This window comes from Lindgomyces ingoldianus (assembly GCF_010093535.1).
Source record: "Lindgomyces ingoldianus strain ATCC 200398 unplaced genomic scaffold BDR25scaffold_13, whole genome shotgun sequence".
NCBI lineage: Eukaryota > Fungi > Ascomycota > Dothideomycetes > Pleosporales > Lindgomycetaceae > Lindgomyces > Lindgomyces ingoldianus.
The window spans coordinates 695,925-713,347 of NW_022985174.1; the positions used below are offsets into that span (position 1 = coordinate 695,925).

The 17,423-nt window shown below is 41.2% G+C and overlaps 5 protein-coding genes across 5 annotated transcripts; 3 read left to right on the top strand and 2 right to left on the bottom strand.

The window, feature by feature from the left end:
• Positions 1 to 3,766: 3,766 nt before the first annotated feature.
• Positions 3,767 to 4,129, bottom strand: BDR25DRAFT_222568 (uncharacterized protein; the record flags this gene model as incomplete). Its single annotated transcript, XM_033685068.1, has 1 exon — positions 3,767 to 4,129. One exon carries the CDS (start codon positions 4,127 to 4,129, stop codon positions 3,767 to 3,769), a length of 363 nt encoding a protein of 120 aa, XP_033548576.1.
• Positions 4,130 to 5,203: 1,074 nt separating this feature from the next.
• BDR25DRAFT_285330 (uncharacterized protein) lies at positions 5,204 to 6,840 on the top strand. Its single transcript, XM_033688174.1, has 3 exons — positions 5,204 to 5,300; positions 5,356 to 5,445; positions 5,498 to 6,840. Exons 1-3 carry the CDS (start codon positions 5,270 to 5,272, stop codon positions 6,604 to 6,606), a joined length of 1,230 nt encoding a protein of 409 aa, XP_033548577.1. The 5' UTR covers positions 5,204 to 5,269; the 3' UTR covers positions 6,607 to 6,840.
• Positions 6,841 to 8,385: 1,545 nt separating this feature from the next.
• On the top strand, positions 8,386 to 9,787 carry BDR25DRAFT_393282 (uncharacterized protein; the record flags this gene model as incomplete). Its single annotated transcript, XM_033698248.1, has 6 exons — positions 8,386 to 8,482; positions 8,533 to 8,661; positions 8,687 to 8,793; positions 8,843 to 8,919; positions 8,961 to 9,547; positions 9,576 to 9,787. The coding sequence occupies 6 exons, from the start codon at positions 8,386 to 8,388 to the stop codon at positions 9,785 to 9,787; spliced, it is 1,209 nt and encodes a 402-aa protein (XP_033548578.1).
• Positions 9,788 to 10,003: 216 nt separating this feature from the next.
• On the bottom strand, positions 10,004 to 11,544 carry BDR25DRAFT_333791 (uncharacterized protein; the record flags this gene model as incomplete). The annotated part of the gene is made up of 4 exons (XM_033692873.1): positions 10,004 to 10,655; positions 10,694 to 10,898; positions 10,934 to 11,156; positions 11,212 to 11,544. 4 exons carry the CDS (start codon positions 11,542 to 11,544, stop codon positions 10,004 to 10,006), a joined length of 1,413 nt encoding a protein of 470 aa, XP_033548579.1.
• Positions 11,545 to 11,739: 195 nt separating this feature from the next.
• Positions 11,740 to 13,004, top strand: BDR25DRAFT_260270 (kinase-like protein). Its single transcript, XM_033686639.1, has 3 exons — positions 11,740 to 11,970; positions 12,020 to 12,487; positions 12,537 to 13,004. Exons 1-3 carry the CDS (start codon positions 11,892 to 11,894, stop codon positions 12,920 to 12,922), a joined length of 933 nt encoding a protein of 310 aa, XP_033548580.1. The 5' UTR covers positions 11,740 to 11,891; the 3' UTR covers positions 12,923 to 13,004.
• The last annotated feature ends 4,419 nt before the right edge of the window (positions 13,005 to 17,423 follow it).

Here is a 17,423-nt window from a genome sequence, read left to right on the forward strand (position 1 = left end):
ATAGTTTATAATAATTAAGACACATAGTAATATAACATTACTATAATTAGAATAGCCTTAGCTCCTTTAATTTTTAACTAAGTTTTACTTTAATATAGTTAAGCTTTTATATAACCTTATTTACTACTACTACGTCTCTAAATTATTTAAGTAAAATATAAGCATTTTTATAGACTTTTTAAAACTATTAAACTAATAAGCATTATTATAATTAAAGAACCTTTAGAAATAGTAAGCGTGTAAAACTATAATAGTATGCTAGTAACTAGGTAATTTATAGCTAGGAATTTATCTTAATACATGTAATATGTAGATAGGCTGTAGGTTAGACAAGGGCGTATAAGCTAATATAAAAGGGCTAAAGAGCAGTTATGTACCTAACACTGCGCAGTTGTTAAAACTAGTAAGCAACTAACAGCGCACAGTGTCTAATTAGCTGCACTAAGTAAATAGTGCTTTACAACACTATTATACATTACAAAAGTACTTACTATAAGTATATATAAAATATAAATATATAATTACTTTATTTATTCTTAAAGGCTTTATTAAGACCCTTATTAAAATTACTATTAATTAGATTGTTAACTAAACCCTTAGAGTTACTATAAGTTGTGCTTTTAACTATTTCTGCAAATTTTATTACATTAATATAACATAACTCTTTTATGCTAATGCTTGCTAGATTAGTTACATCTAGTGCTAGTATATAATTACTAGATATAACATTACTAATATTAAAGTTTATAACTTTTAACATTAACAACTTAATACTACTAGCAATAATATTAAGGCTTATAATAGGCTAGGGGAGCTCTTAGTTAATCTAACTAGTTAAGCGCTTACAGCGCCTACAACTTAGCAGATAAATAGTAAGGGCAAATGTCTCTAGCTTAATATTGCACTGCATATGCTTATTCTTACTCTTCTCTCTAAAGGCGCCCTCTATTAGCGCACAGAGTTGCATATAGAACTAGTAAAATAGTGTAAGATAACTAAAAGTAAAGTTTATGTTATAAGTTCTATTTTTAAAGTGCTGCATATTAAGCTTATACATATAGTTTATAAGCTTAAGCATAATATTAACTACTTAGAAAGTGTCTAGCTTCCTATGTACATTAACTAACTTAGAGGCAAGTATAGACTACTAAAGTGTTAAAGTTAACACCCTATCTAAGACTAACTAGCAAAGGTGTAGCAGCTTAGTACTATAGCGCTTCTAACTAGATCTAAAGAAGAATACAGCTAATAGATTAATTAAGTAATAAATAATTCTAATATTACTAAACTTAACTACATGCTATAAAGTAAAAAACATCTTAATTTTTTAAAAAAACTAACATGTTATTATTTAGTTACCTTTAGAATTATTGCAGCCCTTTTACATAGTAAGTGTAAAGACCTTTTTATGTATCTGCTTAAGCAACTTAATGTACTAGTTAAGTAAAAGCTAACTAATAGCCTTATTATAAAGACCCTACTAGTATTACTAGACATCTGCTGCATAGATATCTAGCACCTAGCCTTAGAGATATCTACTGTTGCCTATCTTTTAGTAGAACAACATAACTATTTAAGCGCCTTAGCTTAGATATATTAGTAGCACAGCTATATAATACTTAATATTGCTCTAATTAATACTAGCATAGTTTAAGCGCATAATATTATGTAAAAGATTACTAGAAAAGTCTATACTTTTAAGTGTATTAAAGTGCGTACAAATAATTATATAAGTAAGTGCCTAAAGAATATAAAAATACACAAGTAGTCTAATTATCTAATCCCTCCTGTTGTATAGCTAGAACGCGCTACGCTGCTCTTTCTTAAGACTATGTATAAACTTAGTAGTTTTCTAGTTACCTTATACTATCTATAGCTGTGTTTTAAAGCTTAGCTTTTTTAGATTTGTAGAAATATTTAACTGCTAAAGCTAAATATTATTATGCACTTTATAAGTCTTATTAATAACACCCTTATTAAAGAATATTACTTTTAGATAATTTACCTAGCTAGGTTTTTTACACAGTAGGACTTTAATAGCTAGTATTAATAGTAACTAGTCCTCTAAGCTAATAAAGACCTTTAATACAGCAGCACTATAGATAGCAGCTACAGCGCGCAATATATAGCACAATGTAATTTACTTACTTATATAGTCCTAAATTATGCCAGGCGCTATACAGATCTAATTAGGCTGCAATGCTATGCTAAGATTAAACATAGACTAGGTTAAACTATCCTTAAAGATCTATAGACATCTTATAATAAGCGCTATTATTAGGTTCTACTAGATAGCTGTTGCAACACTTACAGTGTAGTTACAAGTCTAGTTAGTAAAGTTATAATTATTATACATAATTATTAACTAAGGATTATGCGCAAGACCTAGCAGCCTAGCATTAGGTAAGACATAAGCTATATAATATAATATTATAACCTATAAGCTTTTTATATAGTCTACTATTTTATTAACTTTCTAATTTATAATCTTATATAAGTTATAAACACCTAAGCCTAACAATGTCTCTACAACGCGCTATTTTGTACCACTACTATGCAAATATAAACCTAGTAGGCAGGCAAGGTAGTTGCATCTCTTCTAGGCCTAGTAACATAAGATAATAAAAGTAATTAGATATACTTTACTATTTTATAAACTCTTAGCTTTGCTATAACTACCTTAAGCACTTTACTTATTTTATAAAAGTCTTTTAATAAACCTACTTTAATTTAGAGCTTAATTAGCTATAATTAACTTTAACTTAGCAAAATTAACCTTATCTAGCCTAGAGGCTGTATTATACTAGTTAAAAAACTTTTGCTTAATAAAACTATTAAGTTTTTTTATAAACATAATAAAACTAAAAACACTAGTAGCCTTATTATCTTTACTTAATGCTACATAAATGTTTAGCTGTTCTAGTGCTAATTAAAGAATTATTTTATGTCTACTAGGCAGTAGGGCCTTTAACAACAGTAGGTCTTATAAATATAACTTAATAAATTTGCTTATTAGCATCTATAGCTTATCTATTAATGCTAAGACCTGCTCTAGTTTCCTTAATCTTAGGGTGTAAATAAGTGCAGACAACTAAACGCGCTAAGTAGACACACCTACTACTTATAAAGTTATAAAGAGATAAGTTGTTAGAACTAAAGCCTAAGGCTTAGCAGCAACTATAAATAAAAGTAAGAAGAACATAAAAAAAAGTAATAATAAAGGTAATAATAAAAAAAGTAGTAGCTTATCTGCTAAAGAAAAATAAAAGAGTTGTAGACGCTAGCGTAGACGCAGGGTAAAACTAGTAGACTTATTAGCTATTTTATATAGTAAACAACATGCAAAACATGTAATAATTTAATAGATAATAGTAAGAAGTTATGTAGCTATTAGCCTAAAGTTTAAAAATGTTTAAAAAGAAGAAAAAATGTGTAAATATTAATATAATGTATTCTTATATAAAAAGTAAGCACTAAAATTAGTTGTCTATATAATTAATTACTAAAGTCCCTTAGACAGCTAGGGAGAGAAGCTAAATCTAGCATCCTTATTAGCTAGAAAGATAGCGTGAGCGCCACCAGCGCGACTAGCATGGGTTTATGTTGACTAGCAAGGGTATCAGGGGCTCTGCCCCTGTCGGGGCTTCGCCCCTTCTCTCCCCAATCGGCTGAGCTAGCTGAGATAAGAAAAAACCGATTGCGCAGGGGCCACTAGTCCCAAAACGGAAGTATATACTTTTCATATTATTGCGCAAAACTATCCGAATTACCACCTATAGCCTCGGTGACGCTGCCCATTTGAGGTAATAAGACGCTCGCAACACGCCGGCATCTCTGATATGCGGCGCCTGATTTGTGCCTGCGTAATACGGCGCCATTCTCGCTCAATTGCCGCCTTGAACTCGGCAACATTCTGCCACCTACCACCACGTAATCGCTTCCTTATGATCATCCAAAGTGCCTCGATAGGATTGAGATCAGTTGATTGTGCGGGATGGAATAAGGTCTCGATGTGTGAATCGTTCTTAAGCCTCACAGGCGCATTGTTTAGACTGCGGCTGCCGTGTGATGGATCATTATCCTCCTGTAAGATGAACTTATGTTTATATTTTTGCTCAAGCCACTTCATATGCTGTAGATGAGCCGGCAGTACATTTTCAGCATAGTACTTTTGTGTCATTGAGTTGCCTTTGGCCTTGATTCTGAGTGGATGCTCACCACCTTTGAGCCATGCTGCAATTGCCTCCAGGTGCTGTTGATCAGTCTCAACAGTAGACTTGCGAGGTCGGCTAGGTTTTTAAACCTTCTGGTCTGGTTCTGCCTCATCATTATAGAATAGGAAGGTGCCCTTGTGATTATATGAGACTCCAGCGGCCACATGGAGGGTGACGTTGAATGGTACCTTTGGCGTTGGTTGTAGCCGCTTTTCGTTGGTCGCTCCTCGTTGTCGAGTCTCCCATTGTGATCTATAAGCAAGATCAATTGAGTTGAAGTGGACCTCATCAGTGAAATACACATATTGCCACCAGTTTCTGATGGTCTTATTCTGATGATCATGACCATATTGCACGCGCAGTTTTTGATTCTTTTCAGATAATGGAGGCACAGGTGCCTTTTTGTAGCGCCCAGAATCCTTCCTATCGCGAAGACTGGACCTCAATGTACGCGTTGTGCAATCTAAGCCTAGATATTCGATCTGACCCTCAGGCGGCGCCTCATGCACAGGGTCATTAAGGTCAATTAAGTGGTCTAGGTCTGATGCACAAATCTTCTGCTTGCGGCCTAGCTTATTTGAGAGCTTTCTCGTCCCCCTTGATGCAGATGAGCCTTGAATTTCGCGTTGGCGAAGCCAATATCGAGCAGTGGATGGAGGGATGAAGATGTCCTTGCGTTTGCACAAAGAATTCAAAGAAGTACTAGGTATTTGCGATCATATGCTTCAAAAAAGCGTGCCCTATGTAGAGTATCTCTTTCAAAACGTCCAGTCTCTTTTTCAGGTGTTCTAGGCTCCATGTTGTTGTATAATAGCAATGTGAAAGGTAAGAGAGACGCGGTGTTTTGATCGTCATTTTGGTGTTGAGGTCCGTGCGCAATCAATTCTTTCCGCAATGGTGATAGCGTGGCACAGGCACCACCGGGCACTAAGCCCGAGGCCACAAGGCACCCGCGCGGTGTAATGAACTTCATTCATTCATTTCTCCGTCAAACTTGTATGTAATTATTCCAACCCTACGCTTTTCGCAAAAGGATAGCCTGCCTAGCAACGATAATGGGCGCATTCTTTTTTATCCTCGCAAAAGGTCTAGTCTCCATTCATCTTATGGAATCTGAACACAGAGTTTGACAGTGCCGCAGGAACGATATACTCAGGCTATCGTCACTTAGATGCATACGACACGGACTGCTTGGAACTTTTCTCTCAAGTCTTGAACGGGGTCCTAAAAGGTAAGCTGAGGACGAAACCTCGTTGTGGATAAGGATAATTAACGCTTTAGAGATTCCACATTCGATGCTTTGCATGAAGGCCTCCCAGTGAAATGGCAGCTGCCATACGATACTTTCTATCCTTTCGGCGACCGTCGTGGAGCGGGCATTGAGACTGTTTGGACCTTCGAACTGGACAACGACATGCTTCTCTTCAGCAAAAGGGATTGTGGCGGCCGTCTTGCTCTTCCACTTGTTCGCCAGCGCCCTATCACGCTTAGTGACTTCGAGCCGCTTGAGCCGCCAAGACAGCCGACTTTAAGCTTAGGAGATGATTCTCTGCTTACGCCGCCATGTTGGGAACCCAGACTCTATGTACCTGAAAGGAACAAAGCTTTTCTCTCCCGTGTACTCAACGATTTCGGTTATCAGTGGCGGCACATCCTTCGGAGTCGATACAACGACCTCACCTTCCGCAAATTGGCCCGAGCCGTCATCCGAATAGCGACTCTAGACTTTAATGTCGTAGAGATTACGAAACCTCGACACGGCCAATCGTCAGGACCAATGGTGTGGATAGACTCTCTACCAGAATGGGATCCTTTTGACAGTCACTTTACCCGAGTTGGTCAACTGTGGATTGCAATGTCTCAAGATCTTAAAGAAGGTCTTTCACTGGTTCAGCGTCATGTCTTCACAAAAACTGGAAATGCAGGGGATTCGTGTCTACGATCGGCGGACGTTGTAGACACATACTTGATTCTATCGGTAAGGCATATTGTCTTTTGCCGTGCCAGTAGAGACAAGGTAGAATGGACGCAACCAGAGCCCTGCTTCAATGGCGTAGACAGTCTCTCAGACCGGGCACTGGACATGCTCCTCTCGGCGACTTCTACAAGTCCGTGCCAAACGCCAATCCACAATCTCCCCACCGAGATCCAAAACAAAATCATCAAATACACGTCTCAAGGTTCTGTAGAAGCAGCTAGGATGGGCTGCATTTTAGGGCTTGGGTTACCTTTTTTATGGAAAGATGGTGACTTGCCCCTAGAGAGAGAGGAAGCCCATAGAAACCGGAGCGAAATCACTCCAGCCGAGTCGCAGCTCTGGTTCGATAATTACATGAGTGGAATTTCATACAAAGGAAATCGACATCTGGATGTCAGAACATTCAGCGACTAGGGACCATGATCGAATTTGAGGCATTCTAGGGCCAGAATCTGCGCAACTCTTGTGAATACCGATGCCGAGGATGAGTTTGGAGAAGGACAATATCTGTTACCGATATCCTTGCGCTTAAAGAGTCATCTCTGCTTAGATAGGCCATGATTTGCCCTAGGCACTTGATCTGATTATTGGGGACAGACTGGGTTTCAACGAGCAATCTTAAATTCAAAATAAAGCAGACCGTTCACTTAGCGTTAATGCTACATTCAAAAACACTGCGCAATGACAAAACAAAAACCATTTACAGCACGTCCACCACAATTGACCGAGATCCATCAAAACAACCTTGACCTTCTGAAATCCCATAACAAACGCCAGCATCATACACTTAACCTACCCTCCGTGCCACCCTTACCACGAAACTTCTAGTCTCCCGCTCGTCAACTGCATGGAGTAGAATTAGACAAAGGAGAGCGGATTCCTCTTCAGATACTCCGCCCATTGCATAATAGTATGTACGTCATTGCGCAAATGCATCTTCGAAGTTAGCGGTACAAGAGTGCCGCGATCCGCCCTGTATATCCTTATCTCCATTCCAATATGGACGATTCCATAGACCTGTTTGGAATCATTGTCGGTGTTGAAAGTGTGGTTTGCCAACTGATCTTCGGTAGCTGTCCAAGACTGGCCAAGCCGCTTGCTCTCAACAAGACAGAATTCATACGCGTATAGACTTCCCCCAGGACGGGACGAGATTTTGAAGATGGTCGAGTCCGGTTTCGTGTTAACGTTAGTCTCCTCTTGAGTAACGTCAAACCCTTCGCTGGTTGGAAACAGCTCCCTCAGAATGCCGTTAACTACTCTTCAGTACAAGGCCTCCAGTGAGCTGGGCGTCTTTTCGACAATCCCCATGTGAGCAATAATGTGGGGATGATCAAGATATGTTTAAGGCGGAGGGGGATTTGGGTCTTGAAGCACAGCTCTTTTTGTTCGCTGATTGAGCCTTGGAAAGTTAGCGCCGTTCACAATGAATATTACTCTGTTCAGGCTATTACCATTGTGGCCAAGTTTTACCGTTGTCGCGGGCCCATTGGTCCTAAGATTCTGTCAGTTGACTATCTTCATTCGTAAAGTCTAGGACCTACATACCCCTGGTTGATCTTCGAAACCTGTCGGAATATTATATTGGGATTGTTGGGTAGTGACATTGACGTAGTATACTTGGCCAGCCGCGTTTGCATATTGGTACCACGCATTACCGTGAAGATGCCCAATTGATAGGCTGGTGGTGCTGCGGCCATGGCTTTAGTGTTCAGTGAAAGTAGAGGAACTTTTTTTTAAAAAAAAGGCTTATGATCCGTTTGTGTTAAGCTGTGTGATTTGTTTTTGAGAGTGAATGGTAAACGAGAAGGATATTGTGCGGTTGATGCGCATATATATACTATGACGGATGACCAACATGGAAATGAAGGAAAATTCTGCAAGCGCTTAAATTGGTTGGAATATAGATCTTTCCCCAGAAAATTTCAGCGGTTCCTAAAATAATGTGGCGCTTAGTTAATTCCAACTTGTGTTAGTAGTGCGGGACTGTTGTAAGGAAACTGGTTCCCTATGAACACGACACGTGAAGACCATTGCGAAACCTCTTGGGCCAAACCTAAATAAGGCTATAAGATGTGACCCGTTTGGCGACGACAAAAGTGAAAGGAGTTACCCTAGGTGATAGTGAAGAACAGCAGGTCGGAGCTCCTGATGGGGACGGAGGTACAAGCTAGGTCATGTGCGATTGGAACGATGGCTTCGGCGCGACTGAGGGCGGTTTTTTTTCTAGAGTTGAGATGTGATTCCACGTCTCATCTCATCTACAGCAATAACTTTACCACGGCTAACGGTAGGTTTGACAAGCTTTACCCAAGCGTTCCCTCTAACAATAGATCCAAGCTCCCTATGGCAGGCACAGCACCCCGAATCCCATTCCCGGCGGTATTATTATCGCTGAAGGAGTGTCCATATCACGAAACACGAGGTTGAGTAGATGGCCGCGCATGCTCCGCTTGACGCTGAACATCGGTGATGATGACACGCACCGCCTCAGTTTCTGTTGATGCGTATATGGTGGGAGTATATCGTAGACGTGGCACGCGATTGTCAAAGACGATAGCCTGGTCGAAAGCTGTCAAAGGCGACTCAGATTTGTTAATGGTGTCAAACTCTAACCCCATTAAGCTCTGTCCCTAGCGACTTAACTAAGCGCCGGTCAAAAGGATCCCATTCCGGCAGCGGCTACAGCGAAGCGAATAAGAGCCAGAGACTGTCCAAGTGTTTCGCGTCCTGCTTGAATCTCGAATTCGCCGTGGATGTTGGGCGAGCAGATGTCCAGACTCCTGCCGCCTGGCGCTCCCTGTGGCTTACTGGGGGCCCGCCATCTCTGTCCGCATAGCCGCCATTGAATCAACGGAAGCTAAGGGCAACCTCTCGCTATTGGGATTCCCTTCAATGACGCCCTTCTCGTTTCGCTCTGACACCCACGGCCAGCACGACCTCGATTTTTGCCATCCGGATGGCGCCCTGCGCAATGTCAAAGATTCGACTTTCAGACTGCTAACAATAGAATGGTCCGGAAGTAGGCACACTGTCAGCCCCTATGCCCTGTCAGGCCGTCCGGGAAGATCCCGCACTGTATCCGCTGTACACACCTCTGCAGCAGCGGCGTACGGTGTCTACGCCCTCAGATCAGTCCAGCTACGGCGAGGCAGCGCCCTGCACATAGCACTGCTACCAAGTCCGAAGTCAGACTACGTCGCAAAGTTCGCCGCAGAATTGAAGGCGGCGCATACAAGACGCAAGGGCTTGGCGATACAGACGACGAGGAGTGCGGGGCTGGCCTCGGGGAGTTTTTTCGCTGAGTTCGATGAACCTGACGACGCTGACACGCAACACGCTAGCGCTCCACTGCGTGCGTCAGACTTCTTCACCATCGTGAGGCAACCACACAGGGACGCCGTTGACTATTGCCACTGATTGCTGCGTGCCGATTGAACGTGTGTTAAAGCGCAGTGCTGAGCATCGGATTCATAGTGTGTTGAAGCTGGAACAAGAAGTGTCATGTGTCGAGAAAGTAATTCGCTTGGCCATACGAAATATATCGCTGAGCGAGGATATCACTGGCCTTGCTCTGGTAGATGTCAACATCTAGAACATAGAGTAAACTGAATAAGCTGAATGCCTAAACGAAGTGTCCCAAATTACATTGCAGATGCCAACTGCTCCCCTTCAGCAAGCCTTTTCTCGTGCCCTTTTGATGCCTCAATCGGTGGAAGAAGTGTCGGGACGGTGTCCTTGACATTAACCGAGCACTGCTGGCTCTTGAACTGAGATTCGAGCTAGCTGGATCCCGAATGAGCCCGTCCGCTCACCGATATTCATCGTCCTCGTCAACCAGCAAGTCGCTAATCTTACTCTTATGCTTCTTACGACCGGGCTGGCGTGCCCTTGTGCGTTTTGTCGGCGGTGCTGGCATTGCAAGCTCGTCTATTGATGTTGAATCCGATTCTTCACGGTCAGAATCAGCTGTGAAGAGTTCACTTTGCGCGGACTGGCTGGTCGAGACGAATGAGGTCAAGTAAGCGTCGGCTGAAGCGACCTCGGGCTCATCGTCGTTATCCGCCCTCTCATTGGCACACGCAATGAACTCATCTCTCCTTTCCTTGGCGAAATCTTGCAGATTGCGGAATGCTCCAATGCCTTGGCGATGAGTGTCCAGATTGTCGGTCAAATCAAAGCCTCTAACTTTGGTTGTGTGGTACTCAGGCTGCCTGTCCGTCTGCGCCGGCTCGGTCGGATGCATCGCGTACAGCTGCAAGTAGCCGCTGTGGTATGTCGATCCGAACGTATGGGCCTTATTATCAAACACAGGCTCGTCCAGCTCATAGGACTGCATCTTGTGCATTCCCCGGGCACCTGCAGCGAGGTCCTGCATGATCTGGCGCTTGGCTTCCGACGCCTTTCCGTCCGGGCCTTTCGCTTTAGTGAAAAAGTTCAGGAGCGCGGGACGGTGTCGCTGGCTCGAAGGGATGATGTACTGCTCAAGGTCATCCCGCACTTTGGGCCGATCTCCGCAGTGCGAGAGCCATTGAAGTAGTCCGGCTGTGGGTTGGAGATATGGTCGCCAAGTGGCGCAAGGTTGTTAAATACCTGATTGTAGCCCGATGGGATCTTGGTCTTGCCTGTGATCATTGGGAAGACTTGGCTCATGACTTCCGCTTCGGTCGTGGCTTCATCATTCCTGCGCCTGAAATGCAAGAACTCTTCACGAGAAATTTTGAAGGCGATAGAGACGCACGAGGTTGTCCCAATTTCTCTATTATCTCCTCTAAGTTGCTTGGCTCGACATCGTCATATCCCGGTGGGTATACACCGTTGTCGATAAGTTCTTGTTCGAAGGCGGCGTCTTTAGAAGAGTATGTAGTCAGTTTCGTGTTCGAGTTTAGGGCGCTGGACCGGCTGGATTGACCAGATAGACCACGTTTCGGAGGCATTTTGTCTCGTGGTTCCTGTTCTGGGTACTGTGAAAGTCAGCATACCTTCTCTCCTCTCCTGCACAGATAAGACAGAACTAACCCCTCGGATACTGCGAAGGTCTGGGCCACCACGTCGAGCAAACCGCTGTAGCTGCTTGACTTGACCGTCGTCAGCGTCACGCTTTGCGCGTCGTCGTGGGGTAATGGACCGAATCTCCCGTCTATTGAATTCTCGAAGCGCACGACGACAGAGCGGCACCCGTGAAAGCTTGTCCCAGAACTCTGGAGGGGTCTTGCTCCGCGACGAATATGACTGCTTTTGGCGTTTGGCGGGCGTTTGTGGCGGTTGCGATTCTGGCTCTACAGTTGGCACTGCTTCGAATGCTCGTTTTCTTTTTCGACTTTGGGACCTCAGCTCTTGTTGTGGAGGCATCATGGTGGGAAAAAGGTGGAGGGAAGGGTGCATAGATATCTGCGATGGAAGTGTACGCGCCATGGAAATGTGAAGGGTGGGGGCCGAATAGTTCAAGCGCATGCTTGGCAGCGGCAATGACTCACGAAGTGCCTACAGTTGCGCATTAATTGGCGTTCGTCGCTGCAATCCGCCAGCTATCGATCGGGAGGTGCCCCGCCATGATTTAGCGCGGGTCTGCTTATGTAGCAGCACGCACCTTCATTTCCAGTCTCTATTTTCCTGCACACCACGACTACAGGCTTGTCGTATCCAGTGAAAAGCGCAGGGTTTGCGATTGCCGACATGTGCCCCCCTTCTTCCTCGCCATGAAACCTCTCATCGTACGGGACAAATATCAGCTAGACCTTCGCCTAGGCGGTGGCTCGTATGGCGAAGTGTACCAAGGTAAGAGCATGTCCAATGGAACATTTATGACAATGACTGATTGATGTAGGCCATGACATCAAAACCGGGAAAGAAGTTGCTCTCAAACTCGAGTACAACCAAGTCACTCCTTCACAACTTGAAAATGAGGTCGAAATCTACAAAGAACTCGATGGCGGCAATGGCATCCCTCGAGTATTCTGGTATGGCTCCGAATGCGAGTTCAGAGTGATGGCATTTGAGCTCTTGGGCCCAAGTCTGGAGGACCTCTTCAACTATTGCGACCGGAAATTCTCCTTAAAGACGGTACTATTGCTCGCGGACCAGCTCATTCCTCGCTTTCAATATATTCATTCGAAGGGGTACATCCACAGAGACGTCAAACCGGACAATCTGCTCATGGGTGTCGGAGTACACGGCAATACGGTCTACACAACGGATATTGGTCTGGCTAAAGAGATTGAGGATCGGGATAGGCGCATGTACTCAGTCGTCGGCACGCTGAGATACGCCAGCATCAATGCGCACTTAGGAAAAGGTAGGTGCAGCACATTGCACAGGAGACGACTTTTAACGTGCTACCGCAGAGCAGTCCCCTCGCGACGACATGGAATCGCTTGGATATGTCCTTTTGTACTTTCTTAAAGGCTCACTTCCCTGGCAGGGCCTGAACTATAAATCGAAGGACAAGGAGAACCTGATATCACAGAAGAAGCAGCAAGCAGAGGAGTACGGTCTCTTCGAGGGGGTTCCCATTGAGTTCAAGAAGTACTTTGAGCTTATCCGCTCGGGAAAGGAACTCGACTATAGGCGTTTACGAGGCCTATTCCGCGGTTTGTTCTGCCGCCAGCACTTCCAGTACGACAACGTCTTTGATTGGACTATACTAGTGTTCCAGGAGAAGCTGGAAGCAGAGCAGGAGACGTCAGAGGCAGAACAAAATACGCCGGAAGCAGAACAGGAGACGAGCTGATACTCTCCAACGAAATTTGTAACATGTGAACGAATTTCCAAACCCATGCAGATATGGTTAACAACACTTGTGCTGTCCCTACCCAGCATTCTTAGCCTTGCCAATGTGCTACAATTGAGTGCCGGGTATTTTTGTTTCCTTGAGCCTAATCACCTATGCTTCCACGTCCGCGACAGCATTGTCAGGATATTTCCTGCGCTCCAACAAATAGAAGTGAACCTCAGCGAATTGAATCTAGCACCTGACCAGTCGTCGGTAAGTGGTTCAGCCGTTTTGTCATCGCTGCTATCTGACATATTGAAGGCGATGTGGAAGAGATGGCTGCTAGTGCAAGCTCCATCACAGCATGCTCGCATGAATGTCGAACTACCTAGTCATGGCTGCCAGGCATTGACTCATTTTTCTACGCGGATGCTAGTGGTGCGATATCAGGACTCTTGTGTCCATTCAGCTCGCGCAAATGACGACGTTGTTCCACCAACAGGTCGCGCTCCGAAGGCCCGCTAGCACCAGCTATCTATACCATGCTCGTTATGCGTCATGCGCCGCTCACATCACAATTCAGGCAGCAGAGAGGCGCTTGACGGAACGATATCCCGCCGTTTCTCCTTCCAATGACCATGATTTGAGTCGCTGCACAGTACGCCGTTTCTCACAGCCTCCCTCAGTTATGGCCAAACTACCCTCCATGGCGGCTTCATTCTCCAATTAGATATCTCCAGCGCGTCCGCAGACGCATCATCTAGGGCTTGTGACCCCTTGAGCCTGGCTTTGAAACGACGACGGTTCGCCTAGCTCCGGCTCGTTTGGGGTGTGCTTCGTCAGGCAATTCGTCAGTCCATGAGGCGCTCCCTGGTGGTGGCGGATTCTATACTCTCTCATGGTGAGGCTTTGATTACGCAGCTCTTTTAATCTCCATCCAGTCATCTCCATGCCTGCCAAGCTACCCAACCTTACCCTGACATAAGGTTGTTTTGGCCAGAGGCAGAAATCCTTAGGTCAGGATTAAGCAAAGATACCAAGTAGTTAAGGAATTTGCTACTACTACTAAGAATTATCCAGGAGTCTAATCCTGCGTATATATCTATGTTTGATTGTAGTTCAGTGAAGCTAGTAGTCAGTCAATATACACACTTTCTATACGTTAAGGCATTGTTAAGGTTAGTCCTAATAAACATTTAGTCTGTAAGGGCTTCATGCATGAAAATTGTAAAGGTTGTAATAGACACTATTACTAGTTAGATATGCATAGTTTAATTTGCTTTCCTTAAACAGCATTAGAGATTGCAAAGAAAAGGAAAGTATTGCTAATACTAGGTCTAAAAATCTAAGCCACTAAACACCCTGTGGCCCAGAATGGGACTAGTCAGACTTACAACTCCGCGAGCTGTTTAGGCCTAATTTCAGACCCATTTCATGCTGCTTAGGGATGAAATCAGGCAGACTCACGCTGGCTCACGTCGGCTTAGGGCGAGCTCAGGAGTGCTCAAGTTGCTTACTCATAGCTCACGTTATACCCCTGCGTAACTCATGTTTGAAAACGGAAGCAGATTTGATAGACTGTAGTTTTCACCGGAGAGTATCCCGCTATCTTATGGATAAATGCTTGGCAGAGTGCATTGTCTAATAAGATAAAGGTTGCAGGCTTGCGCGCTTGCAGGCTACAAAGGAAAACAGCATGCAAGCATGCAAGCATGCAACACATTTGTATATAGTCTTAATCCTAACTATAGCTAGAAGGTTGTAATTAATGTTTAGTTTATTTTTTATAATAGACTAAAAAGCTCTACTTCTTTATAAAGAGGACTTAGCTGCCTTATATACCTTGCAACATATATACCTCTAACCCTTATTTACCTAACTAGGTACACCCTAGCTACTTATACAGCTACAAGGGGGAAACCACAGCCTGCCTCCTAAACTCTGCTACACCTACACTCTGCTAAACAGACTGTACACCTAATCTAGCTAAGTTCTTCCCCTCTTACACTATTAACTAAAAGGCTGTTGTACTCTAGAATTACTATTTCTCTAAAGTAAAAATTATAACATTAATTACTACTACTTTAAAAGTATAGCCTCTTACACCTTATCCTTTAATATTAGTATAATAGGAGCTAGTGTAGCAGGCACTAGTAAGGTCTTATTTAGAAATAAAAAGAAATAAATCTAATAAATCTAACATCTCTGCTAAGAAATTAAAGCACTTAAAGCTTAGCTTTAGTAACAAGCGTAATAACCCTATGTCTAATAAATCTATGCCCTCTATATAGAAGTTGTAGAACTTTATAACTCTGCTAAAGAAAAAGCTAGCATTAAATTAAAAAAGTTCTTACACTTAGCCCTACCTAAGCTATTTAATAGCACTGTAAAGAATCTTAAACTATTCTTTACTTAATGCTACTTATATATATAATATAATAAAAGCGCTTTTTAAACTAATAAAGAAATAATTTTATAAATAAAACTTTATCTAGAAGGGTTTTTAGCTATCTAGTTCTAACTACACATAGATAACTAAATAAAATATAAAGTAACTAAAAAAGTTTTTTTTATCTACACTTAAAAATTTTTTTTAAATATAAACACTTTTAAATAAGCTTTTATAACTATCTATAAGTAAGCTAACTAGAAAGAAAAAGTAGTAAATAGAATAAACACTCTCTAATAAAAAAAAGTTTAGTTTAAATATACGCAGCCTACTTCTGCAAACAGTTAGCTATTAGTAAATAAACTAACTAGTTAGCTATTAGAAGAATGTTTTATAATAGACTATTTAATAAAGTTAAAAATAAATTTATGTATTATAGTAAACTAAAGAAATTTAAAGAATATATAAAAAAGGTAATAACATATAATAAACAGTATTATAAATGTTTTTAAAAAAAACACTCTAGCGTAACACCTTAGAAACCTAAAGCGTTCTAAAGAAAAAAGAAGGTCTAATAGTTTAATAGTAAACTAATAGACTTTAGTTATACTAAACATATATAAGGCTTAACTAAGAAAAAAAGTAAGTTTTATAAAAGTAAAAAGCTACTACTAACTAATAAATAACAGAAATAAAAGTAAGTATACCTTAACTATAAAAAAGTAAAACATTATTATAAAAAATGCTTAGACTCTAGTAACTAAAAAAATAAAGATAAAAGACTAGCTATTAAAGTAATGCATATAGAATAGAGTCTAACAGGACCTAAAATCCTAGACAGACTAGACAAGAACCTCTACTAGCAATGCAGAGGCAATTATAAATTTAAAAAATGCCTAATAGAATACTAGAAAGTTAAGGTTTAAAATAACTTTAATATATTTAAAGCACTAAAACAAGCAGCTATTTATAAAGAATAGTAAAGCTTTACATAAGCAATAACATATGTTATAAACATTAAAAAAGAAAAAAAATTATTTTCTTTAAAATAACTAATAATAGGAATTTTAGCTTAAGAACTAAAATACTAATTTACTTATAAAAATTACTAAAAGTGTAGTAACACTTATAACTTATAAAACTATAATAAAATAATATATAAAGTACATATTAATAATAACACTAACACTTATAGCATACTTAAGAAAATTACTAAAATATACTACACAGTCTTAAACACTAAGAAATAATAAAAGCTGTTCTAAAAAATTTTAAATAAAAAAAAAGCTTTAATTAGTAATGCACTTCTTTTATAACTTTAAAACCTTATAACTAGAGAGCTAACACACCCCCTCTAGCGTTAGTAGTTACATGTAAAGATCTAGAAACTTACTAATAAAAAAAATACTATATTTTTTATAAAAGCTATAAACATAATAAATTCTAATACACATATTAAAGCTACCCTTTATAAGTTATAAGAATAAAAGAATACCTAAGATAGACATAGGTCTAACCACTACTAGTATAAAACAACCTAAAGGAATGCCCCTACGCCTAGTATCTATGTACTAATAAGTACTGCCTTAAACACTAGCTAATTAAGCATAGAGCTAGCTAGTAGCTGTACAGGATCTAAAAAAGCAAACTTGTAAACAACACGCTCCCTAGAATAGCTTTAACCTGTAAAATGCCCTAGTGTGCTTACTGCTATATAGGCACAGAACATAAGCAGGAACTATAGACTAAATGTAATAACAGAATAACCTGCACATTCTACTACTTCTAATAAAAGGCCTATTAATAGAATAACTAGATGCTGTATTACTATAAAATAAAAAACTATTACTATATAATCTTAGAATGCATAATATAAGAACATTAAAAGTATAAGCTATAATTAGATTAACTTTAAAAATATAAAAAAAAAGCTATAACGTACTTTATAGGCGAGTTGCTCACACACCCAAGTCGCTTACTTTTGCTAAGACCCTACTAAACCACCCTTCCTACACTAATACATTCCCCACAACACTACTTAGACGCGCTAAAAGAACGTTAGATACAGCTTACGCTCTAGGCTTTTAAATAAGACATAAAACTCTTAAAGAAATGTGCTATAGCTATGTG